A 17707-nucleotide genomic window follows, 5' to 3' on the forward strand; every position below is an offset into this window, starting at 1 on the left:
ATTCTATTCACATCTAGATACCTGGATAGCGATTTAACTTCCCACCACTTCGCTACTTCTTTCTTACGAAGTTTCTCCAACTCATTTAACAGTATTTTGGTTTCATCCTTTTCTTTGGGTTGGGGTTGAGCATTTTGTTTGGTCTTATTGCCTTTCCCTGTGTCTGTATCAGTGAATATGTCCAGTGCAGCCTCCTCTCTTTCCTTTTCCCACTCAGCAGCCATGTTGATCGATTCAGTAAAAATTGCACTTGTACAGATACACTGCCCGTATGGTTTCACCACACTAAGGCTCACTCTCCCAGTGGATCACTCCCTTATGCCCGCTCCCGTTAATCGCATCGAGTCACGGCTTACCCGAAATCGCCGACTGCCCTCCAGCGACCGTCAATCTCAGGGATGCCAGTCTCAGATGTTTTCACAGGTTCCTCGGGGCTCTCCGTATTCCGATCCTGGGGGGCACTGTGTGTCTCTTTTCTCCAAAAGTCTACCACAGGTTTGTCCTTACGACACAGTGCAGCCAGAACGAGGAGGGTCAGCGTAGGGCTCCAGGACTCCAGCCCTCAGTATTGATACCAAACCAAACTTCACCATCCAAGAAGGCGCTGACTCCGTGTATCTTAGTTCAAGGGTGTTTATTTTACATCAACTTCTGCTCAGACGCGTTTCGGCGGCAACCTCCGCCTTGCTCACTAACATCTGACTAGACAAAATAACGCTTTTTATACATGTTCAAAATTTCACATGAGTCATAATTGTCATCCCTGATTGGCATTGGTTTGTTGCCATGGTGACTACGAGTTACACCCACACAATTACGTGCCTTTTTCAATTACTTCTGTCATGCTTTGGCGTTTATAGTACATTTTCTATGTTCCATTGCTTGGCATGTAATAGACACACATTTTTAACATATTTGTAATCATTTTCTGTACATTTCTAAACCATATATTTTGCACACATTACTAATTGATGTGTTTAGACATTGGCGGGAGAAACCTCCGTGTTACGTGACACCCTGCATGTTAATGCGTCATAGAGGATCGGGCGTATCAGAAGCGAGGTGTGTTTCCCCGCTGTCCGTGATTGGTTACATGGGCCACGGTTTACACAAATGGGCTCTGTTGCATCGAAAATCGGTTTGCTGGCCTAGTGGCAGAGGCAGAACAAGTTACAGTTGTTTCACTCGTCCTCGTGCAGTCGGTGAGTGAATCTCCGTTTGTTAGAGTGAGCCTCCAGAGCAAAATTACTTGTACTGTTTATTAAACCCAAAAGGAGAGGTAAGATCTTGCGCTAGTGCGCATTGAATCTCCTACTCGCGGATGGTGCCTCTCACGTATAGAAACCGATGTGTGCCAAAACAACCGTAGGGGTGTTTCACATCTACACAGGGCGCTGTATGACTATGTGGCAAAAAAGTGATTAATTAAAATTTATCGCGTATACTGGTATGCGATGTTTCAGGGTACTTGGGAAAGAAAGGTACGCTGCTCTAGATGTGCACACTTAGGGCTTCGTCGGCATTTAGCCCTGCGGGAATCTTGGAATTCAGCAGAATTATATATCTGGATTCCAGACGGCGCAGTGCAAGTTTGCGATTGCCCCCCCTAACGTTTTTTGGGACATTGTCTAAGACACAGTAGGTTAGGCCTTTGGCATCTCCATCATGTACTTCGTGGATGTGCCTCGCTACAGGGTAAGCTGGGTCCTTGTTTGTTATTGCCCTTAGGAGTTGCAACACCCTAACATGCACTGGGTGAATGGTCGACCCTACATATATTTGGCCACATACACATGTCAGCATGTATACAGCATGGTCTGTTTTGCATGTGTAGTGATCCCTCAAGTGGTAGGGTTGCTTTCGAAAGGGTACTGTGATACTGGTAGTATTTTTGCCATGAATGCAGGCTTTACATTTTGTGCATTTTCTAAAGCCTTTTTGTGATTGGAACCAGACTTTTTGTTTGGGTTTGGCTGGGGCATTGCAGACTAATTGCTGCCGCATGGATTTGGCTTTCCTGAAAGACACTAGTGGTCTTTCACCCACTACTCTGCCTATGGTTGTGTCATTTCTAACCAACGGCCAATGCCTTCTGAGTATTTTACGCAGGTTGGCTTGGTGGCGATTAAAACTTGTGATTAGCCTTGGTGGTTGTCTTTCTAGTGTGGAGGCTCCAGATTCCGGTTCTTTTGGGAATAATAATTCCTGGCGGGTTTTGGAGTTACATTTTACCTCTGCATCCTTGCTTGCCCCTGAGCATTGCCAATAGTTATATATATATATAGATTTGATGAACTCGCCTTTCCATTAAATATTGCCAAATGAAGATTGGGACTCGCGTGGTTTTTCTGCTCAGCTGCCTTGCCGGTGGCTTGTGATGAAAAATTGCTTTTGTTTTATATATATATATATATATATATATATATATATATATATATATATATATATATATATATCTCGTTACACGTTCCCAAGAATTGGTTCCAGGAAAAAACGGCCAGCACTCCAATGTCGTAGTCTCTTAAGTTATTTTATTTCCAAACCCCCCAGCACCCCCGACAGACGCGTTTCGCACAAGGCTTCGTCAGTGTCGTCAGTGTCCAAACATTTTCGCCATTTTAAGCAGTCCGCCCTTTTAGGAGTCATAGACATCAACGATGGTACAAAATCAATTTAGTGGCGGCCATCTTGTAGTGTGCATATACAAGGTTCCTACCACTATTTAAATATGGCGATAAATAAAAGTGCTCAGTGCAAAAAAATATAAAACAAAGTTTGACATTTGACAAAATATGTTATATGACTGACACATATTTACAGTAATTACAATTTCGATACCAGGAAGTGTACTTTACATATTTACAGGCGTCTCAGGTGTTATAAAAAAAAAAAATATATATATATATATATATATATATTACCTACTGGCGATAGCCAGTAGGTATATATAGTTAGGATTGTTTCTCTATGGAACTTTTGAAAATTCTATGCCTAATAACTTTGGCGTTTGTGGACGGAATTGGCTGAAATTTTCAGGAAAATGGCACATTTTGTTTCTGAGCAGCTCCTGTAAATTTGGGGGGGGTTCGTCAAGGGGGGGCCGAGAAAAAAGGGGGGTCCCAAAACGCGTTTTTCCCATGTTAATTTCCATAGGGCGGTTGGACTCACTTTTAGCCCGAACGGCTGAATGGATTTCCACGAAACTTGGCAAAATTGTAGGGACTGTTAGCCCGATGTGCCTTTGCTAGGTCTCAATATATGTGCTTCAGTGAATTTTGAGAAATTAACGTTTAAAACAAGATATATATCTGTAACAGCGCTCCGGGCAGCGCTCCGGTTCGCGTACTTTTCGCGTATCGGAACTTTGCGAAGCGAAGCTGATTGGCTCTCCGGTGTCTGTCAACATTCTAAACAGTCCGGAGCGGCCGCCATCTTGTCTCTCGGTAGGATCGAGAGACAAGAGGAGGCCAAAACAAAGGGGGGAATGAAGGAAAGGGGGCAAGGTAGACCCCTTCTGACCCCCTAGGATTGATGAGGGGGATATTATAGAGCCACGCCGGGCCCAACAAAAAAAAAAAAAAATCCGATTTTTTCACCGTAGAGACGCGTCTTGGTACGCGAACCGGGCAGCTAACCGGGCAGCTAACCGGGAAGCTAACCGGCAGTGTAACGGGAGTCTGAGGAGTAGCTGATTGGCTGTCAACATTGTAAACAGGCCGGAGCGGCCGCCATCTTGTCTCTCGGTAGGATCGAGAGACAAGAGGAGGCCAAAACAAAGGGGGAAATGAAGGAAAGAGGACAAGGTACACCCCTTCTGACCCCCTAGGATTGATGAGGGGGATATTATAAAGCCACGCGGGGCCAAAAAAAATAAAAAATCTGATTTTTTAGCCGTAGAGACGCGTCTTGGTACGCGAACCGGGCAGCTAACCGGGCAGCTAACCGGGAAGCTAACCGGCAGTGTAACGGGAGTCTGAGGAGAAGCTGATTGGCTGTTATCATTGTAAACAGTCTGGAGCGGCCGCCATCTTGTCTCTCTGTGGGATCGAGAGACAAGAGGTGGAAAAAAAAAGGTGTCAATGAATGAAAGGGGTAAGGCAAACCCCTCCTGAACCCCTAGGATTGATGAGGGGGCTATTAAAGTTCCCTGGGGGGTGAAAAAAAAAAATTGCGATTTTTCGCGGTAAAGGTGCTTCCTGGTACGTTAACCGGGCAGCTAACCGGCAGCGTAACGGGAGTCCGACATATTGTGTTTTTTGAACGTTTGTGATATGTGCACGTGTGGATTTTGTCTAATTAAGGTTAAAAAAATATATATATATCTTTAAGCGTGTTCTGGCGCGCTTACGTTTTGGGTTTGGTTTGCGCTGCAGAGACGATACGTCACAGTTATGCGATGCATCATTAGGCGTCTCACGGGCTACGTGATACGTCACTTAATAAAGAATATATTTTACAGCTATAGATATTAGCTTTTAAAAAACCAATGAAATTCACAGAAAAAACCATAGGTTATAGACCATATATAGTTAGGAATTTGCATTTACCAAACCTTGAAAATTCAGTGAAAAAAACCATAGGTTATAGACCATATATAGTTAGGGATTAGCATTTAAAAAACCTTATTTTATTTGCACAAAACCATTGAAATTCCATATATAGTTAGTTGCACTAACTATATATCGCGGACCCGCAATCCACTGCTAATGATGTCACATATTACATCATTCATGACATGGTCAGTGACATCACTGATGACATCACTGATGACATCTCAAATGACATCACTGATGACATCACTGATGACATCTCAAATGACATCAGTGATGACATCACTGACATCTCATTTGACATTACTGATTACATCACTGATGATATCATTTATGTGATAATACATCTTCAGACTCTAATATAACCTTAGATACACTCAGTGTAAACAGGCACTCACAGACTGTCACACATCCATGGAGTTACCCACACACCTAGTCAGTCATGCAAAGAATCAATCACACCTCCATTTCCTCAACTATACAGTTATACACACCTTACTTATTCAAACATATACTAACACATATTTACTCTCTTATACAATCCTTGATACAAGTTCACAATGATTCATACAGCCACTCTCACATTCACTGGCTCTTATGTTCAGTTATTTATATATGTCAACTCTCACATGGAGTGTGTTTTACATATGTACTTACTTTGACATGTAGAACTGAGATATCCATTCACTCACCAATATACTCATGCACACAGTCAACTGTCCATACAGCTGTTTCTACATGCACTTTTGAACCCATACACCTAGGGAATCAACTGCTCACACATCTATGCACAGAGTTATACACCTCCCAGCCACCCACACACATACTCAGTCTCCCATACAAATACTTGGGCAACCATTCAATAACCCATATAGTTACTGATATAGCTACTGATTTAAACATGCAGCAGTTTACAGAAGAACATAAATAATGATTGCCAAATTAAGACACTTTAATCACTAACCCATGCACTCAGTGAGACACATTTAATCATTCTCTCATACAGTCAGTCATGCACCTACTAAATCCTTCATCCAGACACTTATACATCCACTCATTCTTCAATATGTAAGACATATTTTAACTTTACAGAAACATACAGTCACTGGGTGTTGTCATCAGTGATGTCATCAGTGATGTCATTTGAGATGTCATCAGTGATGTCATCAGTGATGTCACTGACCATGTCATGAATGATGTAATATGTGACATCATTAGCAGTGGATTGCGGGTCCGCGATATATAGTTAGTGCAACTAACTATATATGGAATTTCAATGGTTTTGTGCAAATAAAATAAGGTTTTTTAAATGCTAATCCCTAACTATATATGGTCTATAACCTATGGTTTTTTCAGTGAATTTTCAAGGTTTTGTAAATGCAAATTCCTAACTATATATGGTCTATAACCTATGGTTTTTTCTGTGAATATATATATATATATATATATATATATATATATATATATATATATATAATGTACTGCCAGTCTCCAGTAGGTAAATATAGTTAGGACCTAGAATAACTTTGGCGCCGGTCGACGAATTTTCCCGAAATTCTCCAAGAAGATGGCCAGCTCCGTTCCGCTCCTAACCTGAAAGTTTCCGGGTGATTCGTCAAGCGGGGACCGAGAAAAATGGGGCTCCCAAAACATGTTTTCCCCAATTTTCCATAGGGACCTTTAAGCGCGGCTACAGCCCGAACTGCTGAACGGAATTACACCAAATTTGGCAAAAAGGTAACGTTTGGTTCACAGATCACGCTTTTTGTTAAATGGTGTAAATCCGTGCCGTTCCTGAGAAAATCAAAAGTAAAATCATAGCTATATCTATGGAAGAAATAGGGTACGCGTATCCTCCGAGGATTATGCGCGTACCCTTACGAGCACGAGCTGCATGCTAATTGGCTGTCAACTGTCTGTCAACACTCCAAACCAGGAAGTGTTGGCAGCCATCTTGTATCTCGGTAGAACCGAGGCACAAGAAAACTGAAAAACAAGTGCGCAAAAGGCGCAAAGGGGGCAGGGTAAAAACACCCTGACCCCCTAGTCCTGCTCATGGGGTGCCACAAGGACCCCCAAGGCCCAAAATATAATTTTTTAGTTTTTTTTAAATCGCGGGATGCGTGTAGGATAAGCGTATCCCGTGGAAAAAAAACCCGAAGCCTGATTAATTTGTAATTAGCCCTCGGGGCCAAATACCAGGGGCAATGTGGATAATGAAAATGGGGGGCCCAGAGGGGCCCCTCAGACCCGGGGACTGCCACCCCCCAGGGCTTGAATGTTACAAATGCGGGGGGCTCCCGGCCTCCCGCAGCCCTGGGGACCGCCACCCCCCTGGGCTTCTTTTTTATTCTAATAGTAGAGGGCCCAGAGGGGCCCCCCAGCCCTGGGGACTGCCACCCCTGGGGCTTTAACATTATGTATGCGGGGGGCTCACGCCTCCCGCAGCCCCGGTGACCGCCACATCCCCGCGGCACAACATTTTTAAATTGGGGGGTCCGTGATGAACCCCCCAACCCGAGGCCACCCCCCAGGGCTTTTAAATGTTGGGAGGGGGGCTGCGCGGCCCCCTCCTGGAGCCTTGTGGTGGCCCTGGGGACCGCCACCCCCCAGGGCCGGCTCCTGCAGTGTACCGGGGTGCCTACCCCCGGGACACTGTAGTTTGCTATAGTAGGGCGGGAGCCGCGCAAACTGCTTTGGTTTTTGGAAGAGAGAGCAGGAAACCTGCTCTCTCTTCCAAAAACCAAAGCTGATTGCTTTTCTACATGGGGAGCAGCATGTTAGCAGCTCCCCATGTAGAAAAGCAATGCCGGCTCCCGCAGGACGCGGGGAGCCGGTAAGGACTGTGGGGGGATTGGGGACCCCCCACGGTCCTCAACAAAGTGGGCCAGCCCCGGGGGATGGGTTCCCCGGGGCTGCAAGTGGCCTGGGAGGGGGGCCACGTGGCCCCCCTCCAAATAAAATTGAAACAATAAAAATAAATGGCGGGCCCCGGGGGATGGGGTCCCCGGGGCCAAAAGTGGCCACAGGAGGGGGGCAAGGCAGCCCCCCTCCTAATAAAAAAAAATTGGCCCATGCCCCGGGGGATGGGGTCCCCAGGGCAGACTATGGCCTTGGGAGGGGGGCCACGTGGCCCCCTTCCTGATTTTTTTTATTTTAAAATAAAAAATTGGGGGCAGGCCCTGGGGGATGGGGTCCCCAGGGCCCGAAAAATTGAAAAAGTAAGAAGGCTACACAGCACCCCTACTTAAAAAAATAAATTAAAAAAAGACCGGCATCGTGCCGAAGGCCACCCCCCTCGTTGCACCACTCTGCAAACGCACCCCCTTGCTCTTTTGCAGAGGGGGAAAGAATTCCCCTTGAATACTGGGGGTTCCTGGGGGACAACTAGCCCACCAGGAACCTCCAGTATGCGCCAGGGGGCTGCATTGCAGAGAGGTGTTCTGAGGCCACGCCCCTTTTTACACCTCTCAGCCTTGTGGCGCTTACTGGAGGTACTTGGTGGGCTAGTTGGACCCCAGTTGACTAAAATACTTTTACTCAACCATTTACAGGAGATGTCGAAGGAATAAATCTTGGATCCAGTCCTGTGGTTAGAAAAGTAATCCATAAAGTAACTAAGTGCATTTAACTAGAAATTCACATTGAGGTCAATGTTGCATTGTGTTTGAATTTGTGTTGCCCATCACAACAACTGTAACTTCTGTACTTAAACGTCTATTGCCTATTTGCAAAGTATTTAAACTAAAGTAATTCATTCTGAGAAAGTATATTTTGTAATGTAATGTATAATGTAATTATAATGTAATTTAAAAAATAAAATATCTAAAAATAAATAGTAAAAAAAATGTAGTAAATCAGTATAAAAAAATATAACAATTAATACATGTAACAATTGTCATTTACAAAACCTTCGAAATTCACTGAAAAAACCATAGGTTTCAGGTCTGATATAGTTAGGAATTAGCATTTAAAAAACCTTTGAAATTCACTGAAAAAAACATAGGTTGCAGGACTGACATAGTTATGAATTAGCATTTAAAAAACCTTTGAAATTCACTGAAAAAAAACATAGGTTTCAGGCCTGATATAGTTAGGAATTAGCATTTAGAAAACCTTGGAAATTCACTGAAAAACCATAGGTTTTTGGGGTGTTATAGTTAGCTGGACATTTCACTCGTACAAAACCATTGAAATTCCTCAGATATAGTTAGTTGTACTAACTATATCTCGCACGCCCGAAATCCACTGCTGATGATGTCACATATTACATCATTCATGACATGGTCAGTGACATCACTGATGACATCTCAAAGGACATCACTGATCACATCACTGATGACATCATCCATGTGACAATCAGATACACATCATCATACACTAGTATAACCTTTCATCAATCACTGTAAAATACAGAGTACCATATTTGAATCCATTGACACACCAATACAAGTTTCTAAAACCCACTCAGTGATTCCTAAATCTATACACACATCTAATCACTTACCTACAGATTCACTCATACATGCAGTCAATGATCAATAGAACACTATCAAATATACTTATACACATATATCGACATTACACACCAGCACACATCCTATTCACTTATGAAGTCATCCTATTCTCTTATGCAAACAATGGATCATACTTACATTTACCTAGCTATACACTTATACAAACACCACTTAATCTATTCATATAGATAGTAACTTATACTTAGTGTGTTATAAAATCACTATTACAAGTATACAGTTATCCATACAGTCTCAAATACAATAACTGTGTCTTATGTATACATATTTATAAACAACAATTGACACATACACGGCCTTTTATTTTTCTACTTTGTTGGATATGTACCAATGAGAGAAAAATTTGCTCATCACCACACCCATAAAGATATTCACTCACCCAAACAACTGTTATAACATTTAGTTTTAACTTCATATACCTACTGAATCAACTATTCACACATCTTTGGGCAGTTATACACCCCCCACCGAACCACACACACATTCACTCTCCCATACAAATACTCAGTTAACTAATCAATAACTAATATAGACTTTCAAATAGCTGGAGAACCAGTTTACACAAAAGCCTGACAAAGTGATACAGATGTTCACACAGTTTAGTCACTAGCCAATATATTTAGTGAGACACTTTAAATTAGTCAAGTAAACAGTCAATCACACTGCTACTAAATCCTCCATCCAGATATTTATATGTATATATCCACTCATTCTTTAATGCAAATTGCCATATATAATAATACATATTTAAATAACGAAGCAAACCACATTCACTGGATGATGTCATCAGCGATGTCATTTGAGATGTCATCAGTGATGTCATTTGAGATGTCATCAGTGATGTCATCAGTGATGTCACTGACCATGTCATGAATGATGTAATATGTGACATCATCAGCAGTGGATTGCGGGCGCGTGAGATATAGTTAGTACAAATAACTATATGGGAGAAATTTCAATGGTTTTGTAGAAGTGAAATGTCCAGCTAACTATAACACCCCTAAAATCTATGTTTTTTTCAGTTTTTTAAATGCTAATTCCTAACTATATCAGGCTTGAGACCAATGTTTTTTACAGTGAATATATATATATACACACACACACACACACACTTGGGTTAGACTTGTTTTTGAACATTTGCTATTGGTTTCGAACTTTATTTTTCAGAGGAAAGAGGTTGAACAGTGAATTATTTCCAGCATTTCTCAGTGCTAAATTAATATGTATATTTAGCTTCCATAAACAAATAAAAAGGGTACACACTGCAGTACGTCTTCCCATTAGTGCTGGTAAAAACAAAAAAGGCTTTTACAATGACAGTTCTGCTCTTGGACCATCAATCATTACAGCTGACAAGCTCACGCTTGCAGCCCGACCCTTGATGCAAGCTTCTGCCTATGAAACCTCCCCAGTGGGTGAAAATAAACATTGTAAACACAGAACCTAGTCAGCAACAGGTTACATAGTCACACATTGCACTTTGTTTTCTTTCTTTATATAAATATGATTGATTAAACCTACTCTGTCAAAGTACTACAAAAGAAGAATACATTTTCCACAGCATGTTTTTAATTTCTTTTCAATGCACTTTCCATTTAAAATTTGATTTATAATAAAACACGTTCAATAACACACATTTAAAATATTATCACATTATCCCCAATAAAAACCTACATTTCTCAAACCATTGATAGATATATCTGCAATTTCAGACAAACAATGAATACTAAACAGATGATGCTCAAAAGCTCTAAATCTGTGATCCTTACTTAACCTCTGGTTTGGTGACCAATGAAGGTTTGCCACTCCTCCTGAGGTTTCCACAACTGCTTAGAAAATTACATATCATTAACAGATTCGTTAAGTGTACATAAATAAACAAAATGCTAAACAGAGATTTTAAAATGCTCTGTAAATTGAAGGAATTTGAAAATGAAGGCTAAAAATTAAGTCAGTCTTTTCAGTTTGATTCATGGGAGCATTGAAAGTGCACCAAACAGAAGAGAGTATGGGAGACTGGTGGCCTTGATTATATTTTGCAAAGCTTGGTCCCCTGCAACACGCAATCTGATACTTACAGTGAGCTCCTGCCCCTTCTGAGTCACCCCAGGGATATTTGGGGTCCTTACCAGACTTACTTGACTGGGATCCTGTGTATTGCATTCAGTTTTGTTTCTTGGTACAATAGCTTGAGCAGTCATTATCCCTGCTCATGAATAGCATCCCCCTGCCGTGCAATTGGGCTTCTGGGAATGGCCCAGATGGGGCAGAGATTTAAGGTAGCAACTTCCCTGACTCTGCAGCTTAGCATAGATGTGAGATTGTGTTAGAAGGTCTATCTCTATGACTGTCAATGTAGCTGTTGTTGCTTGTTTTGTATGCATTGTATTACTGTAATTGCAGCCAGGCCGATATCTATATGCCAAATTGTAATACGTGCTCAATGTGAAAATAAAAAATAAAGTTTAACAAAAAAATGATTTTTTTCAGCAAAACTCCAGCCTTTCCGTTAGAATGTTGATTTTTTTTATACTTCTAACTCAAATAAAACAATTAAGCATTTATATATTTGTTTGATGAATGCTTGTTTCTGTAATTTTGTGTTCTGATTTATGGTTCAAATCATCAAAATTGGGGTCTGCCGCTAATGACTCAGTGGTGTTCCCCGAATTCCAATAATGTTTCAGTGGGGGTTCCTGGATTCCAATAAAGATTAAGTGGGTGTTCACAGAAGTCAAAAAGTTAAGAACCAGTGCTCTAAATCTTTTTAAAGAATACTAAAATCAGCTACAAACCCATGGAAAGTCCTTAACGAGTAAAGTGTAATATGACTCTATATTGCCATCTCGAAGTTCCAGTGACATTTACAAACCAGTTGGGCTCGACATGGTTTGTAAATGTCACCAGAACCCCTCAATAACTGCAGAGGCTCGCATTTACCTATTATTTATTCTCTATATAACAAGGATTAACTCCATATGGCTTTTTTTGAGAATGTGAACATTTCTCAAGTAGCCATTTTGAATGAGTCCCTGTTTCCTTTCTTAGAAGATCTCCCTTTGAGTAAAATGCTATGAGTAATACTTATTGATATTTGGAGGTGGGTGAAGTTGTGACGTCCTGGACTTCGCAACTTTGTAATGTTTCATGTAAACTCTGCCGTTTTAGGATCATGAAGTTGAGGTGGTTTAAAAAGAAAATACATTGGGGGGAAGAAATGGGCCCTGTGCTGAAGTGCAAACTGTTCCACTGCTGTACAGTGCTGGAAGCAAAGACACCCCTCATCTAATTTCCCTGCTACTGTGAAAGATTATGCTGGTATCATGTTTCCCACTCAATTCAGATGACATCAGGGAAACACAATTGCCTCCATGCTGAAGTCAATATTGGCAGGAAATACAGTGGAGCTGTAGAGAATGTGTTGGGCTAGGTAAAGTCAAGTGAGACTGTTCTGGCTTCTGGCGAAGTTGAATTCCTGTTGGCTTAGTAAATCACTTCTCTGGACCCTGTTAAAATTAACTTTTACTCTGGAGTTAAGAGTGCCAGTAATATTTCTTAATCACCTCTCCAAGCCTCATTCATGTTGTATCTCTTTGTGTTGTGATGTTTTTAGATGGATCTGCATTTGAAAGCCAAAACAAAATTAAGGCAGTGGGAGAGAAAGTGAGAAGAAAACTGAAAGATGTTAAACCTGTTAAGGTATGACTTCCCTATTTTTCTTTAATGGATACATTAACTTTTTGTGTGCGTTAAGTACTAACCAATTTTTTCTTTCAAGTCAAAGGCTGAAGCTTCATATCAAACTGGAGATCCATCTGTTGTACCTCACAATCTTTTCCGACCTTTAAAAAGTGAAGAACCGACTTTAGAAACTGAAGTAGAGGTACGTTAATTCATCTTTGGCAGGCTCCGTTATTACAAAGTTGGTTTCTACAATTGTATTTGTTGTGTGTGGACCTGATTTTTTCCTTCTTTAGGAAAAGAGATAAGGAAGGTGCCAGTTTTGTTCATCTGAGTGCCCTGCGAGTTTCTGATATCCTGGTCACACATGTACAAAGATTCCAAAAATAAGTAATAAATTGTGACTAATAACCATTGCCAATTTGCGATTTCCTAATTGGGGCATACTAAAATGAATTTGGTAAAAGTTATCGCAATTTAAATCTCGACTTCTAAGAAAAGCATTGGTATTTTGCTAGCCAACTTAGTTAAAGGTTTTATTTTTAAAGGTTTTATTTTGATTTATTATCAGTTGGCTGTGCATAAACAATCAATATAGCAATTATCAGCAAAAAACATGCATCTTGTATAGAGTTGCATAATAGGCACTTACTGTACAATCGAATACGATGAGCCATAAAGGTAACATTTTCAAAACATGGTCAGTGTGTAGTGAGCTGAAATCTATATCTCTTTACCTATGACATGTTAATCATAATAACATAAAGACCATCCTCCTTTAATGCGCTTGAGAATGGATTGAAGCTCAATAGATTACGTAGTGGATCCCAGATTGGGTGGGGAGTGTTCTGCCTTGGTGGGAAAGTGTGCAGATCCCTTCGGAGGAGGAAAGAGGTAAAGGGTTCCTAGATGTCATGGGGTCGAGCCCGCAGTGGCAGTACGTCCTAATATGAAGAGAGTTGTTTATGACAATATATGTTATCAGTGAGACAGTTTTGGGCTGTAGGGGCCTGTGACCTACCCCTGTGGATTGCCACTCTGTGCTTGGCCAGGAAAAGCATCAGGGCAACTAATCTGCGAAATTCGTATGGTGCGTCCTTCACATGGCCAAGCAGCCCAGTGATCGGAGAAAGGGTAATGGACATGTTAAAGACGTCCTCTAATATATCGAAAACTTTTCTCTGGAAAATAGCAACCTCAGGGCAATGCAATGCATATGCATGAAATCTGCATGGGGTGTATGGCAGCGCTAGCAGTGAGAGTCAGGGGAGAACACCATCCATTATAATTGTGTGGTTGTGTGGTATGGTTGATGTAGACATTTTAAGTGTGTGTGTATATATATATATATATATACATATATATATATATATATATATATATATATATATATATATATATATATATATATATATATATATATATATATATTCACTGAAAAAACCATTGGTTATAGACCATATATAGCTAGGGATTAGCATTTACAAAACCTTAATCTACTCGCACAAAACCATAGAAATTCGCATATATAGTTAGTTGCAATAACTATATATCGCGCACCCGCAATCCACTGCTGATGATGTCACATATTACATCATTCATGACATGGTCAGTGACATAACTGATGACATCTCAAATGACATCACTGATGACATCTCAAATGACATCACTGATGACATCACTGATGACAACATCCAGTGACTGTATGTTTCTGTAAAGTTAAAATATGTCTTACATATTGAAGAATGAGTGGATGTATAAGTGTTTGGATGAAGGATTTAGTAGGTGCATGACTGACTGTATGAGAGAATGATTAAATGTGTCTCACTGAGTGCATGGGTTAGTGACTAAACTGTCTTAATTTGTGCATCATTATTTCTGTAGTTCTGTAAACTGCTGCATGTGTTGATCAGTAGCTATATGAGTAACTATATGGGTTATTGATTGGTTGCCCAAATATTTGTATGGGTGTGAGTGTGTGTGTGGGGGTGGCTGGGAGGGTTGTATGACCGTCTATCGCGGACATCGAGATCGCACGCGCTTACCTCGCGGCTGTTACATCGCAACGGCGATCACATCGCCATTTTAAACATCGCATGCTGTTGCGCCGCAAATGCGGCCTTTTCATTGGATCGGTTGTCACATCGCCGACGTTACATCGCGCGTCATGACAACGCGATGTTTTTGCCCTATAGCCAATGCATGATCCAGGATACAGTGTTTGGGGGTGGGGGTGGGGGGGTATATAGCGTATTTCGCTGCGTGTCTTCACCCATTTGTGTTTCTGTTTTGGAGGAAGCAGCTGTGTCCTGTGAACACACTTTGTATTCGGTAAGTGAGGAAAATTCTTGTGCTTTGTTGTTTGATTTATCCCTTCCTTCGTGTGCAACTTGTTGTCCAGCTACCCATCTCCCTCGAGCTCCACCGATCCACTGTCCTTTTCAGCGTGTTATTCGAAGTAATTTGTGTGCAGCGTGGGCAGGCTTCGGTGAATCTGCTTGCAGCACATCTCTGATTGAAATAATTTAAGCAACTATCATTACTTGGCTCGATAATGTATGAATTCAAATGAAGTGAGCCGTCTCCATTAAGGATCTTGCCTCGCATAATTAGTTTTTTGAAATTACCGCTTGTTTTAAACAAGGCATAGAAAGCTCATTATATTGTTGTAGCTCCCACCTGGAAAGTGAGCAAACCTTAGGAGACGCAATTGCAAAAACAAGTGTGGGTTTTTGATTTAAAAAAAACAAATCCTGCGATTGAACATATTATTTGCCTTCCCAATAACGCATTCCAGAGGTATTGATGGTCCGTGGGGGGCTCTTGGTACGTCAGCACTGCCAGTATTCATTGGCCTCTTTGTTAAGTAAATCATTTTCAGGCATTAGCAGAGCTTGTTTCGTATCACCACTATTGGAGGTAACATAAACTAGTGAGCAGGTGATGCAGTGGTGTGCCGAGAGCACCAGACAAAGGACCTGTTGGAGCCACTAGTGTGCTCCATCCTCCAAAGGGGTCTTTTGTTTAACTTCAAATGCATTTTGTTCACCTGTTCCTCCGCAGTTACTCAAAAAGTAACTGTTAAAATCGAGACCGCGTCGATGCTACGAGACTTTGGCCTTCTGAGCGGGGGCGAGCACCCACACCTTCAATTGTTGCCAGGAATTTGGGGGTGTTAATGAATACAGCTCTATCATTCAAACCCCAGGTGCAGGCCACTACCACCACATGTTTTGGGCTTTAAAAATCAATAAGACAGTTCCTAAAGACCGGCTCATACATGATTTTCCTTGCCTCAGCCAATCAGAATCTGCTGTGTGTCCTTAAAGTGCGGAAAACTAGATCTGGTGGTAGTTTTTTTTCTTTTTTTGCTCCCAGTTTTTGAAATACTTTACCATTGGGCCTTCGATCCATTCCGAGTGAAAGTTTGTTTAAAGCCCAGCTGAAGACATTTCTGTTCATAGGGTAATTTAATTAAAGCAGCTGTTGTGCTCTAAAGACGTTCCTTGTTACGTTATTCAAATTACCTGGCCAAGTAACGACCTTGTGAAAAAAATCTATACAAGCGTAGAAATGCAATGTTCCCATTCATTGTCTGCCATCTAGCGGTGCTTTGCTCTCATTGTCATCAATTTCAAAAGTAGTTTGCCATGTTACTCGTGTTGTGCTTCTTACATGCACACCTTGGTATAAATGTAATTAGCTCCTTAACAAAGTCTACAAACTTTCATGAAGGCCATCTTGTATTGTGGGGGGGTTCAGTAACAGCGTTGCAGGTCATTACTTTCCGAGGCAAAGATGCTGGAACATTACCTCAGGAACAAGATGCCCACCGTCATGCCCATTCATACAATACGAATAAGAGGTAATCAGCCTTTTCGTCATTGTGGAATTCTGACATTACCTCTGATTTATGTTAGGGCACAATATAGGAGCGTTTTCATTTTACCAAGGTTCTGTGTCTTACCCCTTAATGCAAAGCTACATTTGCCTGGAAGCAAGTCTGAACCCACACAAAAACGAACGCATTAAATCAACTTCTCTCCAAACTCACCCTGCACTGGGAGAGGTCGGAAATGTACTCCTGTCACAGACCAGGTCCAAATGTTTTACAAGTTATTGGGGGTGTGATTGAATGGAATGTGATTTTTTTGTGGACTCGCTCTGCATGCATCAATATCCTTGCGTATATTTGCTCATTAAAAATAGATTTTATACACTTTCGCTACGAGTACTTTCCACAGTTTTATTCTATTAGCAGGACTGAAAGGCTTTTTGTTTTATTTTATCCGCAGTACTGTTCGCATTTATTGGCCGGCATTCTTGCAACAATATGTTTTTACAATTAGAAAAATGCATGATTAACCGCAAACCTAATTTTTTTACTTGCTGTTGCAGAGTTGTCAAGTTAACGGTGGTGCAAGGAAAGCAAAGATTTGCAGTTTCTCCGCTAAGTGCAGCAGAGTATCACAAAAGGTAAAAAATGTCTGTTGCTACTTAAAGAGTCAAGCAATGTGATTGGCAAATTAGATATGCTGTGCTCTAATGAAAAGTTGTCCATTTTGTAGCCCACCAAAATAATGTGTTTGGTTATGAATGAAATAAAATGTTTTTTGTTTTATTCTATTAGCAGGACTGAAAGGCTTTTTGTTTTATTTTATCCGCAGTACTGTTCGCATTTATTGGCCGGCATTCTTGCAACAATATGTTTTTATAATTAGAAAAATGCATGATTAACCGCAAACCTAATTTTTTTTACTTGCTGTTGCAGAGTTTTAAAGTTAACGGGGGTGCAAGGAAAGCAAAGATTTGCAGTTTCTGTATGCATTTATTGACCGGCATTATTGCAAAAAAAATGTTTACTATTTGGAAAATGCATTTTTATGTACCGTTAATACATCAAATCTCTTTTGGCTCATCTCTAAAAGGCATGTGTTTCTT

General features: G+C 41.0%; 1 protein-coding gene across 1 annotated transcript in view; it reads left to right on the top strand.

Moving 5' to 3' along the window:
- CC2D2B (coiled-coil and C2 domain containing 2B) overlaps positions 1 to 17707 on the top strand; it is a 1912120-nt gene that overhangs the window by 319644 nt on the left and 1574769 nt on the right. Inside the window, exons 5-6 of the mRNA XM_086919535.1 lie at positions 12699 to 12784; positions 12864 to 12968. Coding sequence (XP_086775661.1) covers positions 12699 to 12784; positions 12864 to 12968 — 191 coding nt within the window. The remainder of the gene's footprint in view (positions 1 to 12698; positions 12785 to 12863; positions 12969 to 17707) is intronic.

This window comes from Lissotriton vulgaris, chromosome 5 (genome assembly GCF_964263255.1).
Source record: "Lissotriton vulgaris chromosome 5, aLisVul1.2, whole genome shotgun sequence".
Lineage (NCBI taxonomy): Eukaryota > Metazoa > Chordata > Amphibia > Caudata > Salamandridae > Lissotriton > Lissotriton vulgaris.